The sequence below is a fragment of the Protomyctophum parallelum genome (genome assembly GCF_964188405.1).
Source record: "Protomyctophum parallelum genome assembly, chromosome: 20".
NCBI lineage: Eukaryota > Metazoa > Chordata > Actinopteri > Myctophiformes > Myctophidae > Protomyctophum > Protomyctophum parallelum.
In genome coordinates, this window is record NC_139718.1 from 22,136,460 (window position 1) to 22,157,913 (window position 21,454).

At 44.3% G+C, this 21,454-nt stretch overlaps 1 protein-coding gene across 1 annotated transcript in view; it reads left to right on the top strand.

Annotated features, from left to right (window-relative positions):
- The window catches only part of dph6 (diphthamine biosynthesis 6), a 71,421-nt gene that overhangs the window by 35,266 nt on the left and 14,701 nt on the right, over positions 1–21,454 (top strand). The window contains 5 exon segments of the mRNA XM_083791557.1: positions 1,494–1,647; positions 2,063–2,091; positions 2,097–2,187; positions 4,182–4,311; positions 4,478–4,652. Of these exon segments, the coding sequence (XP_083647683.1) occupies positions 1,494–1,647; positions 2,063–2,091; positions 2,097–2,187; positions 4,182–4,311; positions 4,478–4,652 (579 nt within the window).

Consider the following 21,454-nt stretch of genomic DNA (forward strand, 5'->3'; position numbering starts at 1 on the left):
AGACGAGCAGTTTTAGGAACCACCCTAAATTGAGTGTGAGGCCTCATTTATTTAGATTTGAAGTGTTCTGGTTTAAGGAGACTGCTTTAAAAGAAAAAATGCCCCACAAGTTGAGGAGGGGGGTCGTTCACAACGTTAGATGCTCTGCTACTCGCAGATGTGGTTACAGGCGACTGATTGGTATGTACTGTAGGAGTCACACCAATGGGTGGCACTAGCCTCTGGCTGGGCACATCTGCAGGGTACGGCATGTGTCTATTATTGTGCAATGTGTCTTCATGGGCACATGTGCCGCCTCTCACGTAGTCTTCTGTGTATGCGTTTTACTTTTGTTCAGGTGCGTGTCAATGTCTGCTGCAGAGTGTGTCCCTATGTGTTGCCTGTCTTTGAGTATCTGTGCACGGTCCCTGTTGGAGAGGGTTTTGGGGTGGGGTTGGTTGGTGTTGTCCAGACCAGAAAACATACCACTGCAACCTCAGTGACACCCCCCCCCCCCCCCCCCCCCCCTCCAGCAATCACTCCTTGTAGCTATATATTTTCTACCCCACCACAGCCCCCTCACGCGCACACCCCCAGGTTGCATGGGAGATCTGGCTGGGGCTTGGATGAGGGTGGGGGAGCGTGGTTGTGGAGAGGGGAGTTGGACGGGGGGGACCAGGGGAGGACCTGCCCTGGTGCAGCAGTCTGAAGCTCTTCTCGTCAGGGTGACAGATCCGCAGTGACACCAGCACTAGAGGAAACGGCACCGGGCTCAGGGGGTGGGGACGGACCGCCATCATTTGCCCTCCGTTAACGCTAGTCAAGCTATTTTCTTTTGTGTGTGTGTGTATGTGTGTTGGCCAGGAGAGAGGGGGCTGGAGTATAATTAATTTGATTATCATATGGCCTAATGCAGTTGACAGCAGAACAGGAGGGGGGTAGATGGGTGTCAGGGATGGGGAGAGAGTGTAGTGGGGGTGAGGGGGGGGGGGGGGGTGTTCAGTGTTGAAGAAATATGAAATATGTATTTTAATGTGCACGCCTCAGCAGGATTTGGCAGGTAATATGTACGTCTTAGAGAATGCTAATGATTTGTTATTAAAAGAAGATGCAGAGTGTCGAAGGCAAAGTATAAATAAGGAGATGAATAAAAATGGCACTCTGGCGAAAACCCGGCAAAACACGTCTCTGACAGCCACAGTCAGGATGTCATGACTGACAGTTGGTATGATTGGATCTACAGTATCAGAAAAACACCAGCGTCAACTCCTGCTAACCCCCCCCCCCCCCCCCCTATTCATGAATATGTAGTGTACGTGTTTCATATTCCATTCACCTTGAAGTTATACTGTATGTTGTCTGGGCCCTCGTTGTGGAAGACTGACACACAACACAACCTATTGAAAAAGGCCAGGCTATTATGCCGTGTTTTGTCTTGCCTTTGCAAGAGGCGTGTGTATTATTTGGTGTGCGTTTGGCCCTGATGTATATTCCCCCCTGGTGTTTTATTGCAGGATGCGGTGGCGAGAGCTTTGCCCCATGATAGTTGTCCTTGCCAGAATGCCATTGACAAGATGACGGAGGACCTGGAATATGCTGATCACGCCGAAGAAGACGACCGGCGAGAATTTACATCAAATTGCGACCTTAGTTGTCAGCGGGGCCGTGGTGAGATGAGCGCCTTGTGAAAACATGTGATCAAGCTTGTGTGTTTGTGTGTGCACACGTGTGTGTGTGTGTGTGTGTGTGCACACGTGTGTGTGTGTGTGTGTGTGTGTGTGTGTGTGTGTGTGTGTGTGTGTTTGTGTGGGTGTGTCAAATAATATCTCATGCAATGTGCGTTCCCTGTATTGGTTGTCATGCGGTCAGTGTCACAAGATGCGATTTTGAGTGATTGTTTGACACCAGCTGCCATCCAACACGTATTTATGACAGTCTTTTCCCCTCCGATAGTTATCATGAGTTATCGCTCATACAACCCCTCAACAACTTCATGCTATAGTATTAGTAGTACACAATTCTGTTTTAACATGCACTACAGTCAGTTTCCCCAAACCCCTGTAACATCTCCTGTCTCTTTCAGAGATCCCACCTTCCTGCTCACCCAGAAGCTCTAGGGCTATCAGTGGATCTCGGGCATCAATGGACTCCAGAGCACAGACCCTTGGATTGAGGGTCAAACTATAACAGCTTTCACACTGCTACAAGGTAGGGGGGAGAGGGAGGGAGAGAGAGAGAGAGAGAGAGAGGAGAGAGAGAGGAGAGAGAGAGAGGAGAGAGAGAGAGATGTGAGAGAGAGAGAGAGAGAGAGAGAGGAGAGAGAGAGAGAGAGAGAGAGAGAGAGAGAGAGAGAGAGAGAGAGAGAGAGAGAGAGAGAGAGAGAGAGAGAGAGAGAGAGAGAAGAGAGAGAGAGAGAGAGAGAGGGAGAGAGGGGGAATACAAAATAAACAAGGTGTATCCAAAAAAAAATCACTGCAGAAATACAGACAGACAGTTGTCTACAACCTATCTCAAACCCTCACCCTAACCTCCCACGGGACAGCACACCTAAACCTAACCTTAACCCATGTCTAACCAATGAACTAAACTAAGTATGCACCCCGACCATATTCCCATGGGCTCTACCCAACGAAAAATGACAATCTACAAGCTCACAATGTGTCTTGTTGCGGCACGTTGTGAGCTTGTATAGCTTCTGTTTTCCTTTGGAATGTTATCCCCATAATGGGAATGCTAGGTTTCATTGTTAATTTCTCCCCCATAAAAAAGACAGTCATAGGTGCATTTCACTATCTTCGCAATGTGTGGGGTAAACACTTGATGTCAAACTAAACTTTATTCAACGTTGCTTAGTTCTTGAAGCAGGCAAAGCCCCGCCAGTCAGTCAGTGACAGTGACTCGCCACTGGGACAGGCCTGTTACCAAGGACAGACACTATATATCAACCCAATGTCAAGCACTTTGACTTTGACACACACACACACACACACACACACACACACACAGCGTTGCCCTGCAGGACTTTTAAAGCACACGCTTTAATAGATTATCTAACCCCCCATCCACCCACTCTCCCTCCCTTCCTCTGTTTTGATGGAGAAAAAAGCGAAAGATGAAAAGCATATTTAATGTTTATCGTGGTGCTCGGCTGAACAGCCTTCACAGGGCAGAGACAATATTAAACAAGTTAATATTTAATGAACACTCTCTTTGTATGAGGGCGAAGGAGTCTGAGATGCTACATCAGCAGAGGAAAAACAAACTTGAATCTCTTTCACATGATTGTATGGAGTATGCCGTTGCTTTGAGCCCTCGTCTGCCATTTTCATCCAAAGAGGGCAATGTGTACACAGAATCCATTGGACTATGTTTTACGGAATAGGCAAAGTGCCATTACAAGTAACTTAACAATAATATCATAGCAGCTTAAACATACGGAGGTATCAAACGGAAACCTCAATAAAAACAGATTATGCTGGGTTATATAAGATAGGTATGGAGTGCTTAATAGGTTTAGCAAGGTGAGAAAATGTACTTACAATTTAGGTACATTATTAGGATAAGATCCTTTTTTATTTTCAACCTGCAACATATTTTCCTAGTTGTTTCCATAAAACCAATAGACGATGACGAGGATTAAATAAGTGTTTCTTCGTTCAGTTTTGAATTTCACATAATTATGTGAGAGCAAATACAATCTGATGGGGCCAAACTAGACAAAACTTATAAAGATTTAATACGCACCCTTCCAACTCAATAACACTGGCAAGCTTCCACTAAGGGCTGGGCTACACTGGGGAAGGAATTGGCTCTGCAACGGTGCGCTGCCACTATAATGGATGGAACCTGGCTGCAGTGTGCAGGTTGTGCGTAAGCTCCACGCGTGAATCCTTTTTTTTAAATGGAAGTGCTCTGTTTTTCCTCGTGTCCGCGGAGGTTACACAGCCCTTCGCCTGGCTTTCAGAGGGAAAAAACCCCAGTAAATTCGGAACTCCCCGCGGATTGGACAAATTGACGTTGCAGCCACCTAGCTGCGTACGGTTCCGTTCCGTCCCTAGTGTAGTAAAATCCTTTGTTAATTCAATTTAGAGTGTACAAATGTAATTAACACTACAGGTATGGGTAGTTGGGTCAAGTAAGGTCTAGGTAATGTTATTTGCACTAGACTAATGTGACTTCTCATATATGTGTTTGATTTCTAGCCGAGTTGGACAGCAGAGGCTGGCAGATGAAGAACATTGTCCTGGTTCACCTTTATGTAAGCAGCATGGAGGACTTTTGTCCCCTCAACAACATTTACAAGAAGCACTTCAGCATCAACCCTCCAGCCAGGTAAAGGAAAACTTTTTCCCACCTTAAGTGGAATAGGGTTTAAAAGTCATATTCGTTCTTCTCTGCATTCCCTTAACATTCTCAACATTGCATCTCTACCCCCATCCATCCATCCATCCATCCATCCATCCATCATTTAATGTTCTGTGGTTTCCCCCCCCCCCAGGGTGTGTGTCCAGGCTTCTCTTCCTGCTGGTCAGCTACTACAGTTGGACTGTCTTCTCCATGACTGGGCCCTGCCCCTGGAGGATGGCTCCTTCCGCGAGAGAGAGGCCCTGCATGTCCAGAGCATGTCCCACTGGGCCCCAGCCAACATAGGGCCCTACAGCCAAGCCCTCAGGGTAAGGCCTAAAGCTTCATGGGATACCTGGCAGGAAAGCGATGAATTCTGCTGTTGTAGTAAATTGGAAACTTTGCAGTGGGCTCCCTCAAATAATCTATGATGATGCAAGAAATCCATTCGCTATATTATTTGGTTATATACATATTATGTTACATTTTCACTGTCGTGGGTCTGGGCTTAGTCATTTAACAAATGTGCACCAGCTTGAAGGCAAAAGAGCTGACTAGGACAGATGTGTGCCTTTTCTGTCCACATGTGACACCCCCTTTCACATCATGAAATGCAACTGGCAACAGAGCATCTCCCACAAAACCTCTTAATCTTTTTTGTTTTGGAGAGACCCATGCTAGAACAAAGAACATTATATCCCACGTCTGTTTTTTGTCATTGTTAACAAAGCAAAGAAGGGCAGCAATAATGTGACGCTACTTTGTGGGTACCGCGGATGGCCAAACGTGAACGTAATGGTTTTCTAGAGATGTGCGAAAAGACAGGCTTTTCCAATAATACATTTAAGATGTTATATTTAAGATGGACATGCCTCTAGCTGAGTATGTGTTCACTGACATATAGCTTTTGTCTCTCCGATTCAATTGTTTTCCTTTTCTTACCAGTTTCTTTTTTTTTTTTTTTACATTCATTCATTTCTCTCCCCAATTTAGTCGTTATGCCCATTCCCCATGTCTATAGGCACTGCCAACCACCACTGTTACAGTAGGTATGTTGGACAGGGGAGGATGTAGAGTACACATGGAGTATTTATTCAGCTACTTCTTTACACCTAACAGTGAGGATTTTCACCGGGAGGGCGAAACACGTCTGGAGGAACATGCTATCCTTCCCAATTCTGCTCCCTGCTGAACAGGTCCTTCAACCAACCTGTAGGAGTCTCTAGTACAGCAACAGGGAACGTTCTCCCCTCCCGGCTTCCCACTCAGACAAACGCAGCCAATTGTAGTCGTAGCAACGGGCCAAGCCGCCTGCACATTGGAGGGTTCAAACCCTAGCCTCCACGGTTGTGGGCATCCACTTTACCCCTCCGCCACCCCCTTTTCCATATTTTGAATGATGTATGATGCATGCATCTGTGTCTGTGTTTGTGCGTGCGTGTTACCGCAGGTGTGTAAAGATTTATGGTCTGCGCGATAGTTTGTACTTACATTAGTGCTGTAGTGTATACATGCCAACATGTACCTCCCTCGTAGTGTGCAGCGCTTATCCGCATTTCCACGTGTTTGTAAAGTATGAACATTTCAAAACTCCTTTCATATTGTTTCAAAACCTAAAAGGAATGTGGCATTCAAAGGGAAAGCAGAGGAAGTGTGGGCCGTGGTTGCACGGTTGGCTTGGCGTGCTGTTTACGCAGTGTGTATTATATGGGATTACACTTGTCAAGGTACTGTCAACAAGGCCAGTGTCCATCTCCTCCACACTGTCCTTGATCCCCCAGCCAAATCCCTCTATGAGTGAGAACATGTGTGGATCAACCATTCATTTGGAGCTTGAAGGCATTTCTCACCAATGTGTCATGGAGGATCGGAGGATCCTGGGCAGTTGTGATTCCTGCAGAAGTGCATGCAGATCAGGCATGCATTTGACATGGCTGGGATGTGTGGCTTCCTCAGTGGAGTGGCACTGAGTTGAAGAAGGAGGAGTTTACACTTAAAGAAGGAGGAGTTTACACTTAACTGAACTGTTAGGCGTTGAACATGTTCACGTGACCCCGATGCGGTGGGAAAACGATGTCGGAGAGGAAAACATCCACCGCGTGAATAATATGGTCAATGGACTCCATCGTTCCTTATAGTCGTTCGTATTCAAACACTTTGTAAAAATAAAAGAATGAGAGGAGTTTGTTTTGCTCAGAGCCGTGTGTCGCCTCCCAGTGAATTCCCTCCTCCATGCTACAATGACTTGATTAGATCAAAAATGTATTAACAACTCAGTAGAGACAGAGATTTTTACATATTGATACAATTAGCCCCTCACTGTGAGCATGCAGATGAGCATGTCGTCCCCCCCCCCCCCCCCCCCCACACGCACGACTCCCATCTTAATGACAATCCCTTCCTTGGCGACTATTGCCGTGTGACGCCGCGGAGGCAGGTTCCTGGCAGCTGCATAAAGAGGATCCTCAGTCTGGGACCAAATAACCTGCAGCCTTTCACCCGCCTCCTTCCTCCCCCTGGAAATAATTACTAATTAAAAGTAGAATCCCACTAAACCGAGGGATTAGTGGGGGTTGAACATCTCAAATGATGAATTTGCAATCTTAATTATTTCCTGGAGAACGGCGTTGGTCTTGCGCAGCAGAGGTATTTTTTGTAAAGAGCCTTTTAAAGGGGATGGTGAAATATGACTTAATGGCTGAAATGAATAGGAAATAGCATGGCCTGCATGGAGTGATTAAGGGTAATTGTTTATTATCTTGCTTATCGTTACTTATCATACAGATACCTAGTCCCTCAGTAGTGTTTGGCTGTAGGCCAAGATCAACCATATTCATGTTCATCTGTGCTGGAAGTTAATTAAGCCTGGTGTGGACTGATGTATGTCCAGCTCGGCCGTGAACAAGCGTCTCTCTTGTGACAAGCGTCCAGTGGTTTGAGAAGCAGCACATGGCTACTGACAGAACTCTGCACTTCTGGGCACCGCAGGATTTGAGGAGTGGTCCGTGGAGCCTGTGCAGGCGGCATTGGGGATTGGCATGTGATGGACGTTGGACCTTCAAGTCCCATCCATCCATTCATCTGTCTGAGCACCATCTAATTTATTTGCCTCAACTCCCCTGAAATGGAGTTGTTGACTGACCACATGGCCTGGCGAGCTGACAGATTCAGATTTGAATTGATTTAAAGAATTAGTTAACCTTTATGATGTCACGGTGTTGGTGTGGGGCAGGGGCTCAGGGTTTATGGTATTAGTTTAGCATGGGATTTAGAACGAATATCATGTGCAATGCTTGATTAGTCCTGGTTTTATTGTGGTAAGGAATCTGCAGCAACATTGTCATTTTTGCTGTTTTTGCAGTTTTTCAGTGATCTAAAGCAAAAATTGCCATCTTGCATTTTGTCTCAATTTGCATAATTTAATTAGGCTATCAGAAATGCCACTGTTTTGCCGCATCCTTTTACTTGATGAGAAAAACATACTCTGACATCTAGCAAAACAAATTCTATCAAGCTATGGCATGATCTTAAATATACCACTACCACTACATTTTGTCTTTGTTGAATAGCTTTTAAACCCACTCTGGTGCATTAACATAATAGCAGGAAAGAAGAGTATAGGCCTTTTTTGTATCCAGTGACAGTCCACATTTTCACACATGAATCCATTTGTACTCATAACAGAGAATTAAGCATGTGAGCCAGATGAAGGAAATTGACCCATCATTTATCAAAGTCATAGTTAACAGCAGGAATCCCAAATTGCTGGATATCTTTTCCTCCACACCGTCTTGATTCAACACTGCCTGTTCCATTACAGTCCCTTTGGAGATGCTTTCACAGAGCCAAACACAATAGCCAAACCCTTGTCTGAATAGAAACACTATCAGTTGGATGGTTGTTGAACATCTCTTCTTTCCTGTTAAGGTAAGTGGCTCACCCCTGGGATATTTGCCGGGAAATTATACTCACTGATCAGATTCTGAGGGGTGCGTTTGGGGAGCTGGCGGAGCAAGCCTCAGGTTGCCGTCAAATGCTAACCCCTTGTCTCACTCCCCTAATTGTGAGTGACAGTCAATATTGCAGAACCCCCGTCTTGCTCGGGCCCGCGGTAGGATTTGCATTGGATTTTGAGAATTGTCAAAGTGGACTGGGAAGCATCAGCAGGAAAAGTGGATCTGGTGACGCCTATTAGCATCAAAGGGAGGAGTGGACGGCTGTGAGCTGAAGAAGAATTTGAATAATCTTCTTTAACGGGGAGGATAAACGCCTTGAAACAATGAGCCAAGCTTTGTCTGACCTCCTTGATGGGTTCATGGTTATAAAGTAGCTGAATGTAAAGCCAGAGAAAGGACATAGGATTGTCTTCAAGATAATTCGAAGAGAAGTTTTGTCAGCTAGTCGTTGATGCTTGTTTTGTTTTCAATAGATATCCTTATACACATATCATTTTCTTTATTGATTACACTTTTACACTTGTCTTTTAATGCGAGCTGTCGCTGAAAACAATACACCATTACATTTTTTAAGAGAAGAAGTTAAGCCAGTAGAGCTCTCAATGTTGAATAGTGAGGATGGTGACAGCTAAATATGAGTCACTGTACTGGATGAGAAAGCAACATTTTCTGTGATGAATAGCAGAAATTAAGCTAAGTGCTTTTGTTTTATGGTTTGTTATTCTCCCCCAGAATGTTTCACAGCCATAAAAGAGCTTACATGCACATTTCAGTCACCCCCCATACCCCACTCTGAACCCTCGCGCCACCTCCCAAAACGTACTCAGACTCTATTCACAACGCGAGGAGATCACATCTACCTCAATTAACACAGAAGGGTAATTAGCTAAAAAGCATGGGATGCTTGTGTGTATTATATGCAAGCACACGTGTGTGTGTGTGTGTGTGTGTGTGTGTGTGTGTGTGTGTGTGTGTGTGTGTGTGTGTGTGTGTGTGTGTGTGTGTGTGTGTGTGTGTGTGTGTGTGTGTGTGTGTGTGTGTGTGTGTGTGTGTGTGTGTGTGTTTGCCTGTGTGTGTACTGTAGGGGAGGTATTCACACCACACGCACAGATTAATTAGGACGCTTAGCATCATTTCTAATACAACAAAATGAATCCCGTAAAAAATGAGGGATCTCAGAGGAGGTGCCTGTCAGCCTCTGACGGCTCTCCCCCAGTTCACCATAATCTATTAAAACCTCGCTTTTATCTCACCTCAGCCCTGTCACACTTTATGGATTTTTTCATAAACACAGCCCATACTTCATAAATGTCTCAATTTTCTAGTCTATTAACATTACTTCAAAAGCGCTTGATAAAAGAGGAGGGCATGCGTGAAATAATGCGCCAATAATACGAAACGCTGGAGGCTAGAACAGTAAGGGGCGTCTCTCCACCATGTGTGCGCTAGACAATGCATGGGATGTTATCAGCTCTAATAAAAGAACAAATGATCACTTCCAACCAGGCAGGGGGGTGTGGGGGTGGAGGGGGTGGGGTGGGGGGGATACAGCTGCTGAGTAATTGACTCAATGAAAAATGAGGTCTTGAAGCATGAGCGGCACTGCTCGGCCGAGAGATTGAAGGCTGTACTGCAAAACTACTGTGTTGCTGTTTTATCTGTAGTTACTGTTGGGACAACCCGGTGAGATTGCTAACACAGATTCAGTGTTTTAACGCTCTGCTCGCTTTGCGCAAAGGTACATGGAAAACAGGAGGTTTGTTTCCTCTGCTGAATAGCTGAGTCATATAGCAGATGAGTAGAACATTTTGTGTGTGTGTGTGTGTGTGTGTGTGTGTGTGTGTGTGTGTGTGTGTGTGTGTGTGTGTGTGTGTGTGTGTGTGTGTGTGTGTGTGTGTGTGTGTGTGTGTGTGTGTGTGTGTGTGTGTGTGTGTGTGTGTGTGTGTGTGTGTGTGTGTGTGTGTGTGTGTGTGTGGGTTTCACGTTAGAACCTCTCCCCAGTGAAGCCGATTTGGGCTCTGCCTTTGTACATCACCTGTGTGTGTGTGTGTGCGTGTGTGTCAGCCAGCTTTACTCATCCTTCCCAAACACCCAGGTCAACTGTCTTCTCTTGAACTGGACAGACACACTAGTCACTGATCAAACCCTGTAAGACCATACCTGAGTGGTGTGTCAGGGTTTTATGCCCCGAGGCTACGTCGATATAGCGCGCGCACACACACACACACACACACACACACACACACACACACGCACACAAATGCACCTGTGCACTGTGTGCCTGGATCTTGTTTGTATGACAGGATATCGAGACTCAGTCATTAAATCTCAGTAACAGATGACTCCCTGTTTGTCTCAGATATGATTGACAGGACAAGTACAACACATTCAAATTAGATTCAGTGACATGTGTACACACGCGCACACGCACGCACGCACGCACGCACGCACGCACGTACACACACACACACACACACACACACACACACACACACACTCACACACGTAAATGCTCCAAGTCAAACATATGGAGCACAAACGCATTGTGCTCATATCGGTGTAACAACTACACATAGTTAGCGGACACAAATTCGGCTGATAGGGTGACATGCATGTGGGTCCGCTTCTCGCACCCTCATGCCAGCACACTAGCATGCATGCGTGCACACCAACACACAGTGGCAATTTGGCAATAATACCCTCCCTTTCCGCCTCCAAACAGCTCCAGCATGTTCTTAGACATATATCTGCGATGACACATGGTCGCAGCCGTGGCCTGGGACAGCGGAGGAACGCGGGGTGGGGGATGGGAAGCTGTATCTGTGGTGCGCTTGTGCTTGTCGACGCGAGAGACCGAGTGCAGACATGCAGGCCACCTCGGATGTGATGCTGGGGTTCAGTTATACGGGAGGTGGTAGACAGCAGCAGGGGTGCATTGGGGGGTAATTATTTTCTCCCCCCCCCTGCCCCTCCCGCCCCCTACACCCCGCCCCTGTCCCCTCTTATGCCCAGTAAAATTATTAGCGTTAGGTTTAACTCTAAAGGGTACAAAGTGAACCAAATGGACCAATATGGGAGGATTTTACTGTATTCTCACAATCGCACAACCACGCAGGCGTGTGCTGGTACAGGCTCGTACCGGGTGAGGATGCAGGAAGGACTGGATCTGTCAGAGCGCATTGGCTCTCGCCGGGCGCCACGCGTGTGTCGTCTCTGTGGCTCTAGCCCCCCCCCCCCCCCCCCCCCTCCATTAATGGGCCCCCGCCCACCCCTGACAACTGATCCTAATTGCCTCTGAACAGCTCTTGGTGTATTATGGGTGCCTGACCACCTCGGCCCGTGTCAACAAGCCAAGGGATGGAGGGACAAAACCCACACAAACAAATACAGGTGGCGTACGTTGTGAAATCCAGAGTATTAACACTGAGAGGGTAACTAAAAATTTACCCATAAGTGTCAATTATTTTAGTGTAGCCAGCAATATACACTGTATACATGTGCATGTGTGAGCACGCACACCCACACACACACACACACACACATGCACAGTACAAATGTACAGTGTTGATTTATCCATTTGTAACTTTGAGGGAGTACACGTGTGACCAAAGCCAAAATGGTTAATTTGGTTACATTTGTATACTCTCAGAGTTAGATTTGACTGTTCACACACAAGAGGTAGACATGTGCCAGTGCAGTGATCCTTATCCACCCGCTCAGCCACTGGAGAATGGAGATGTTGGTCTCTGTTGTGTGTGAATATACAGTAGTGTGTGTGAACAGGTCTAACCCGGCTCCCCAACCACAGTCCACTCTCTTCTGTCTACTAGCCATGCAAAACGAACGGGCGAGGAGGGGAAAAACCTCATATTGCTTTTATTTATTTTTCTTATGAAACAATGTGTGCCAAATATTGTCTCATACAGAACATTACATTTAATGCAAATAATATATAAAATATGATATAGAGATGAACATTCAAGTTTAAGCAAAGAATATGAACACAGTTATGTGTTTTGCTCATGCGTGTGTTTGCACTCAGACATGCATGCGTGTGTGCATGCTTGTTTACTTGTCGCTGTGTATGATTGTTAAAATGAATAGACCTGAGATACCAAGACAGCATCTGAAACTCGTCATGTAGAGATTCCACCACTGTACTGCAAATCTCTGCCCAGCTTGTCTCCTTATTGCAGTTCTATCCACAACTACTCTCAATCAAAACACGGCAATTACTTGTAGCTCTGTGTGTGACTTATTACCCACACCCCTAGTATTTGTGTGTCATTTTCTCCACCTTTATTTGAATATGTAAAGAGGAGTGGCGTGGCTTTTTATTTGTGCCATAAAATAACAAATGCATAGATGAAAAGCATAGCGGCGTGTCCTGTCCACTTCCATCACTGTCTGAAAGAGGAGAGACGAATGACCATCCCATTACTATGGTAACTAGCCACTATATTCAGAGCTGCCTGAGTGTGTTTCTACCCCCGCAGTGACGAGAGGGCAAAGCTGACAGGGCCTTCACACAACGCACGCACGCACACGCACGCACGCACACACACACACACACACACACACACACACACACACACACACACACACACACACATATACACATATACACATATACACATATACACAGATAGGAAGGGGCTGGAAAGTTTTTCTCGTGAAATACACTGACGGGTGGCAAAAATAGACGGAGACAAACAATACAGAGAGTGAATGCCCAGTGCTCCCACATACAGTAGTGACACTCATGGCACAGCGTTGGGTGAGAAAAGTAGCTGCCTGCCTTGGGAAGGTTTCAGTGCCACCCCAAAGTGAGACACTGGGTCGGGGGGGAAAACATTTTTTGGATCAGATGGTAATCAATTTAGATGTACATAAAGCACTGACTGTGATACCAGATTCATTTTCTTAACCACTTTCACCCTGGCATCCCTATTTTGGATATGTCAGTATAGGGGAAGAACAATTGTTTCAACATTTTCAAAATTCTTAAAAGCTTGCCTATTTTTTAATAGCTGAAGTATAATATGGTGCTTAAGTGGTTGCGTATGTTTTCACAAAGTCTATTTTTTTTTATATACGGTACTATTGTGTAGTTTGAAAAATAAAAAACCAGTTGCCAGTGGTTGAGACTGGCATTCAGACACTTAGATTTCAGTAGTGCGGCTGGAATAAGCTATTTTAGGTTATTTCTGTGATTATTATGCTGCTATACAGTAGTTCTATGATTCCCACATATTAAACATGGCAGTAAGAGCCTCTGGTGAGAAATGATTATTACGTCCTCATGCAACGGTGGACTAGCATTGCCGCTTTGTCTTCATTTATTAAGGAGATGTTATTTTCTCTTTTTTCGAAGGCGCTGTAAAACCGATGGCTCAGAGAGGAGTTAGCATTTATGTCCCATTTACTTTTGGCCACTCACTTTGTCATGAATTTCACATGGAGTGTTTCTACCGACTGCTAACTTTTAGCTTGGGTCATTCATTTTTCAAATGCCATTGTCATCTTAAGCACACTTAACTGTGGTACAAATTCTGGTGTTGAATTATAGACAATGTCCTGTTTCTCTATGGACATATCAGCATGCCCACTTTTATATACTGTAGATTTATTATTAATATTATGGATTTGTTATGTAAGGGGACATCTGGAGCATTCAATTTGTACATTTTAGATATTTAGGTAGAGCTAACAGCATTTATTTAATTTGATGCATGAAGAGCAATGTAAATATTGTCCTTATTTTGGAGTTTATGCATATTCAAACTGGATTACTATTTTCATCTACACACTTAAATTTTTTTTATAATTCTCAAATAATGCCATAATTTTTTCTTGTTAGATACATTTTATTTTTCATTTTGTAAATTTGTAGTAAACATGTTTCAGCAGATTTGTTTCATATTGATAATTTAAGTTCAATGTATAACAAGATCATAAAGATTGCGAGTGAAATCCCACAGCAGTTTGTAATTTCCATGTCCATCATATTCCTAACATGAAAGATATCCAAGGAGACTGCAAGGCTTTATAGTCCTCTCTCTGCCTGGACTGGTATGTAACTCAGTCAGCACATTGTCTATTGCTTTTACATGCAGTCACACTGCCATCTATTGAGAGGACAAGGAAGTACTCCTCTTTTCGCTCTCTCTCTCTCTCCCTCCATCTCTCTCTGTCTTTATTTCTCTTTTTTGGTTTATTATTAGTGTTATTTCTCATTTCTTTGTAAAGCTGCGAGCAACAGCGCGCACGCGCGCGCGTGTGTGTGTGTGTGTGTGTGTGTGTGTGTGTGTGCGCGCGCTCGTGCCCTTGTGTGTGTGCATGCGTGCGTACTGATGGCTGTTGATAGGGATGCAGAGCGACTCTACTCTCCAGCTGCTACAGCAAGTGATAACCTGACGTGGCTCAGACAGTATGGACAGGGCATCCTTCACTGTTGATAACACACACACACACACACACACACACACACACACATGAAAGTAGTTGTTGATGTTATGTATCAAATCAATTTATGAATAGATTTGGCACATCTTTTTTTTATTGTTTACATTTTGATGCAGCTACAACGTTCTGTGACACCTGTGATATTGATGCGTTATGTCCAGTACAGTATGACTTGGTGCTTCTACTGTACATTAGCAGCTGTGTTTACGCCATGTACAAAGGTAAACTTAGGTTTCATTGGCCACCATAAAGGTTATAATATGAATAGACAGAAGAGACGAGGTGGTCTGGTCACAGCAAAGAAAGAAATGGGGGGGGTTGAGGGTTGCAGTTTCAGCATCATTCAATCAGACAACATGCCCCTCAGCTGAAGCGGCGAGACCCTCCCCGATTCTCTCGAATTAGGGAGATTAGCAGGAAAGCGCATAATGCAGGATGATGGAATTTGTCATAATTTGCATTGTCCTGGAAAGATCTGGTTTGATAGAGCGATGCATGTAGGGGCTTGTCATGTCCCACGGGCAGGTCATAGAGGAAGCTTGGCAGAAATGATTTTTGCGATATGTGCATCAGTCGTAAAAGCCTCAAAACCAATTTGTCAAGAAATGTGAGGGCGGGACAGTTGAAGGCAGCAGGGCATTTTGCCCTAACGCAATGAAAAAACATGCCCCCTCCAATCACTCCGCCATCCACAGTGCCTCTGTCTGGGGCTCTGCTGTGGCATTATGCATCACTATGAGCCTTTATTCCATTCTTACATATTTTACAGTTTTGAATGTCATTATTATACATATATTTCTATTTATTTAATAATTCATAATTCATTCATAAATAAACAGTAGTAAAGGTTGCTGTCGGGAAGAAACCTCTTATCTCCACATTTCATGTTTTGTTTTGTAAATGAATCCCCTATTTTTGCTGCTTTTGTGTGACACTGTAGACTGACTACACTGTAGACTGACTACAGTGTAGACTGACTACAGTGTAGACTGACTACACTGTAGACTGACTACACTGTAGACTGACTACAGTGTAGACTGACTACAGTGTAGACTGACTACACTGTAGACTGACTACACTGTAGACTGACTACAGTGTAGACTGACTACAGTGTAGACTGACTACACTGTAGACTGACTACAGTGTAGACTGACTACAGTGTAGACTGACTACACTGTAGACTGACTACAGTGTAGACTGACTACAGTGTAGACTGACTACACTGTAGACTGACTACAGTGTAGACTGACTACAGTGTAGACTGACTACACTGTAGACTGACTACACTGTAGACTGACTACAGTGTAGTCAGTCTACAGTGTAGACTGACTACACTGTAGACTGACTACAGTGTAGACTGACTACACTGTAGACTGACTACAGTGTAGACTGACTACACTGTAGACTGACTACACTGTAGACTGACTACACTGTAGACTGACTACACTGTAGACTGACTACACTGTAGACTGACTACACTGTAGACTGACTACAGTGTAGACTGACTACAGTGTAGACTGACTACACTGTAGACTGACTACAGTGTAGACTGACTACAGTGTAGACTGACTACACTGTAGACTGACTACAGTGTAGACTGACTACAGTGTAGACTGACTACACTGTAGACTGACTACACTGTAGACTGACTACAGTGTAGACTGACTACACTGTAGACTGACTACACTGTAGACTGACTACACTGTAGACTGACTACACTGTAGACTGACTACACTGTAGACTGACTACAGTGTAGACTGACTACACTGTAGACTGACTACAGTGTAGACTGACTACAGTGTAGACTGACTACACTGTAGACTGACTACAGTGTAGACTGACTACAGTGTAGACTGACTACACTGTAGACTGACTACACTGTAGACTGACTACAGTGTAGACTGACTACAGTGTAGACTGACTACACTGTAGACTGACTACAGTGTAGACTGACTACAGTGTAGACTGACTACACTGTAGACTGACTACAGTGTAGACTGACTACAGTGTAGACTGACTACACTGTAGACTGACTACACTGTAGACTGACTACAGTGTAGACTGACTACACTGTAGACTGACTACACTGTAGACTGACTACACTGTAGACTGACTACACTGTAGACTGACTACACTGTAGACTGACTACAGTGTAGACTGACTACACTGTAGACTGACTACAGTGTAGACTGACTACAGTGTAGACTGACTACACTGTAGACTGACTACAGTGTAGACTGACTACAGTGTAGACTGACTACACTGTAGACTGACTACAGTGTAGACTGACTACAGTGTAGACTGACTACACTGTAGACTGACTACACTGTAGACTGACTACAGTGTAGACTGACTACACTGTAGACTGACTACAGTGTAGACTGACTACAGTGTAGACTGACTACACTGTAGACTGACTACAGTGTAGACTGACTACACTGTAGACTGACTACACTGTAGACTGACTACACTGTAGACTGACTACACTGTAGACTGACTACACTGTAGACTGACTACACTGTAGACTGACTACACTGTAGACTGACTACACTGTAGACTGACTACACTGTAGACTGACTACACTGTAGACTGACTACACTGTAGACTGACTACACTGTAGACTGACTACACTGTAGACTGACTACACTGTAGACTGACTACAGTGTAGACTGACTACAGTGTAGACTGACTACAGTGTAGACTGACTACAGTGTAGACTGACTACAGTGTAGACTGACTACAGTGTAGACTGACTACACTGTAGACTGACTACACTGTAGACTGACTACACTGTAGACTGACTACAGTGTAGACTGACTACACTGTAGACTGACTACAGTGTAGACTGACTACAGTGTAGACTGACTACAGTGTAGACTGACTACAGTGTAGACTGACTACAGTGTCGCACAAAAGCAGCAAAAATAGCTGATCTACAAGCTTCGCTTCGGGCCGCGTTTTGAGCTTGCAGGTGTGCTATTTTTTTATTTTAATTCTGAAAAGTAAGTTTTGGACATGTGATGTTTCCACTCGACAGCAATGATATTATAAACAAACTTAGACAGTTTCTATAGACATTTTAATTTGAAAACATACTTAATCAAAATGCAATTGAGTATATAATTGAGATTGATAGTGGCGTGTTTTATGTATATAATTGCATGGATGTTGGCGTTTGAATGTACAGTATGTCTCTGAGCATCCAACAGTCAGGCTCCCCTGACCTTGGTAATAGCACTGCGCTTCAGCTCCAGACCGGTAATCAGCATAAAGCTGACCAGAGCAGACATGACAGTGTTACTCTTCTCCACGGCTCGCTGTCTCCGGAGCGGGCATGTCGAGGGCAGACAGCCAGGCAGAATAGAAAGTACACTACAGTACACAAGCGTGGGGAAGGTGGGCCAGTGTCCCCCAAATCCCCACTTGAACTGACCACACATTGCCTCAACAATGCTTCATCTTAATTTTGTACTTTTGTGTTTTTTCTTCTAGTTTTGCCACTGTAAAAACCCTGTATGAACTATTATTATTATTTATCTATGCCATTTTAGACCTGGACGAAGGCACTCTGAAGTTCTCCATACTTGATTCTGTTGCACGCTTCATTTGGCTATTTATGTCACTGTTTAAGTAACACTGATCTTGTGTGACATTTCAGCATACAAGGTTTAGGCTCAAACTGGAGCAAAAACAGAGAAAGAAATATTGAAAAAGAAAACATTAAAAGGGTGTACACACACACACACACACACACACACACACACACACACACACACACTAGAAATTAGGTGTCAGAAAAGGCAGGATTTCCTAAGGGCATAGCACAACACGACCACATCTCTTATCATTTCCCACACCCAGACGTGATCTGCTTTGAATGTGTTAATGCTGAAAGAACCCCACAGACTTGGAAGCCAGTTCAAGATGAAATCATGGCACACAGACCTGACAAACTGCCATCCACTGCATAAGGATTATGTAGTCTTTCTGTACCCCCCCCCCCACCACCACCACCAATTTATTTTTCAACCATCCCTCTCTCACTCCCGCACCCACATTTTTTACTATTTTAAACTTTTAAGAAAAGTGGTGGACAACATCAGGATAAAGGTTTTTTTGCTTGAAATAAGTATGTTCCAGGAGATTAAAATTCAAGTATTAAGATTTGAGTGGTGAATTATAATTCGTATGTAAAAGTACACTTGAGGTAGGATGTGGACAGTCTTGCCTTATGCTCAGAAGACGTACAGTACTTATCCCACAACCCCCTCTGTCTTCCATTTGCGGTATTACATTTTCCCCTTTTAGCCATGGAATCAATGTAAACAATGCTAAATGGATTTAGTGGCATTTCAATGAAAGGACATATTACAAATTTTAATCGAATTACGTTTCTTCCACTCACCCACTGTTTACCCCCTTAGCTTGGTTACATGTGTCCTTGCATTAGGGAAAAGTTAGACCATATTAATCTTGTCCGTTTTACACATTTTGTATTATCATTTTCCTGTTTAAATTATGCATAAGGTCTCAATGGGGGGAAATGTGACCATTAGCATATCTGATAGTAGTGGTGGAGCGCTTTTCCACCTCTCTCTGTCCTTGGAACCAGCCAGAAAACCTGACTGTTCGTCGATACCAGGTCATTTTACCCAGGCCACCGCGGTTCATCCATACCATTCCTCAGCTCTGCTAATGACACTCAGAGATGTCCTCAGCGAGATGGGGCCCGCTAGGCTGAAAAAGCACTAGTGTGAATATAGCCCATCTCTGTCTGGCCATGCCTTTCAGCTCTTTGACAAAAACAGCAATTAGAAACGCCTCAGACACTCCTGGCGGTTACAAGACACCGTTAAGGCCTGAAAGTGGACACAGCCAGTCGCTCCCTGAGTGCATTTACATATATGATACTGTCTGAAGCTGGAGCGAGCGAGGGAGGGAGAGAGTGGAGAGAGAGAGAGAGCGAGTGTCGTCGGGGCTGTTTGACCTTTTGACACGTCATTGGGTTTATGAAAAATGATGGTGTTTAAGCCATGAAATAAAGGTCGATAAAGCATGAAGCCAAAACACAGCTTTAATTAATGCTAAGCAGCTGGGCACGTGCTGCGTTTGCCTCAGACACTGAGCTCATTGAAAATTTGTTTGGCTTAGAGGGATTGTTGTGAAAATAAGGTCATAGATGAAGTTTGTGTCAAAGTCAATTGGTACTATAGGTTTTGGAACTCATACTGTACATAATAAATGATGCATTTGTGCTTGTTCACAGCAATTGACTTTGAACTTTATACACTTGCCTTGCAGAAAAATGTATACCCAATAATATTTTAAGCATAATGTAATCTACACTATAACAGGAATCCTAAAATGTTATTAACAAGCACATTTTGGCTATGTGTCTTTGACACAAACTTCATTTATTCTTGACAGAATAACATTTTAACATCATATTAGCAGATATATTGCAAAAAGGGAATGGAAGATAAATTAACTAGTCATCATGAACTTGTCTTAGCATTGATTTACAATGAAAACTGTAACGCATTTTGCCCTTTCTTGTCTGTAGGCCATTTAGACAGCTAAGTCATAGCATTTGAAAAATACTTTAGCTTGTTATAGAAAGTTTAATGTCATGCAATTGTTTGACCCTTATGAATATTAAAGGTCCCCATCTCTGCCCCATTAAAAATGCATGTGGCATTGTGGTTGTTGATCACGTTTAGAACACCCATGCAAATTGGACTGTCTTCCCTGTCAGGGCCTAAGATGAATAATGTAGTTGTGTTGTATATTCTGGGACATAGCATTGACAGTCAATTAACAAGTTTGATTGGTGTGTGAACTCACTCTTTTGAACTGTTAATTTTATGTAAATAGTATTCGCTCTCCTCTCTACCATGTCTCTGCTCCCCCACCTTGCCAGTTCACCACAGAAAGATGTGCCCCCTCCGCAACCAACCCCTCCTGTCCCTATCCCACCTCCCACTAAGAGTAACCAGAGCTGGATCCTTAATAATTGATCATCACACACCTGCTTGGCAGAAGCTTTGGGGATACTGCCTATAACAGTCAAGGGAGCGGGGGGGAGTTGGTTGGTGGTAGTCCCCTTTTGATATTCAAATCAACAAACGGTAGCCCTTCCCTTTGAATTCGAAATGGAGAGGGTGGCTCTTTTCATAGGAGAGACGCTTGTTAAGAGATCCTCCTGGCCACACGTCCAACCTGATGGAGCCACCCTGTGTGAGAGGAGATATGATGGCATTTGATGGCTCATAAATGGAATGCCAATGACAATTTGTTGTTGACATGCAGGGATGTTAGGCAGACGTAGATGTATGGCAGGCTCTCAGGCACATTTCCCTCGCAGGTAAATGATACGGTGATTGATCCGACCATTTGAATGCAAGGAGGCCCCGGCTACCACCTCCTCACCCGCCTCCTCTCCTCTCCTTTTCTTTCCCTCTGCCCCCTCGTCCTCCCTCCTCTGTCTCTCCTGTCTCCTGCGCTGTCCTGGTAATTTGGAGCAGCAGAAGCAGAAGCCGAAGATTCATCAAAGTTGACAAGTGAACCCAGGAGCTGGGAATCATGGGAAACCCATCTGATTATGGAAATGGCCGTGACCATGTCGCCCCTCCAGCTAAACAGTTGTGTTGCTAGCATATTTTTCCCCCTCCGTTTTTACTTCTTTCTTTTTTGCAGATATTCTTTAACAA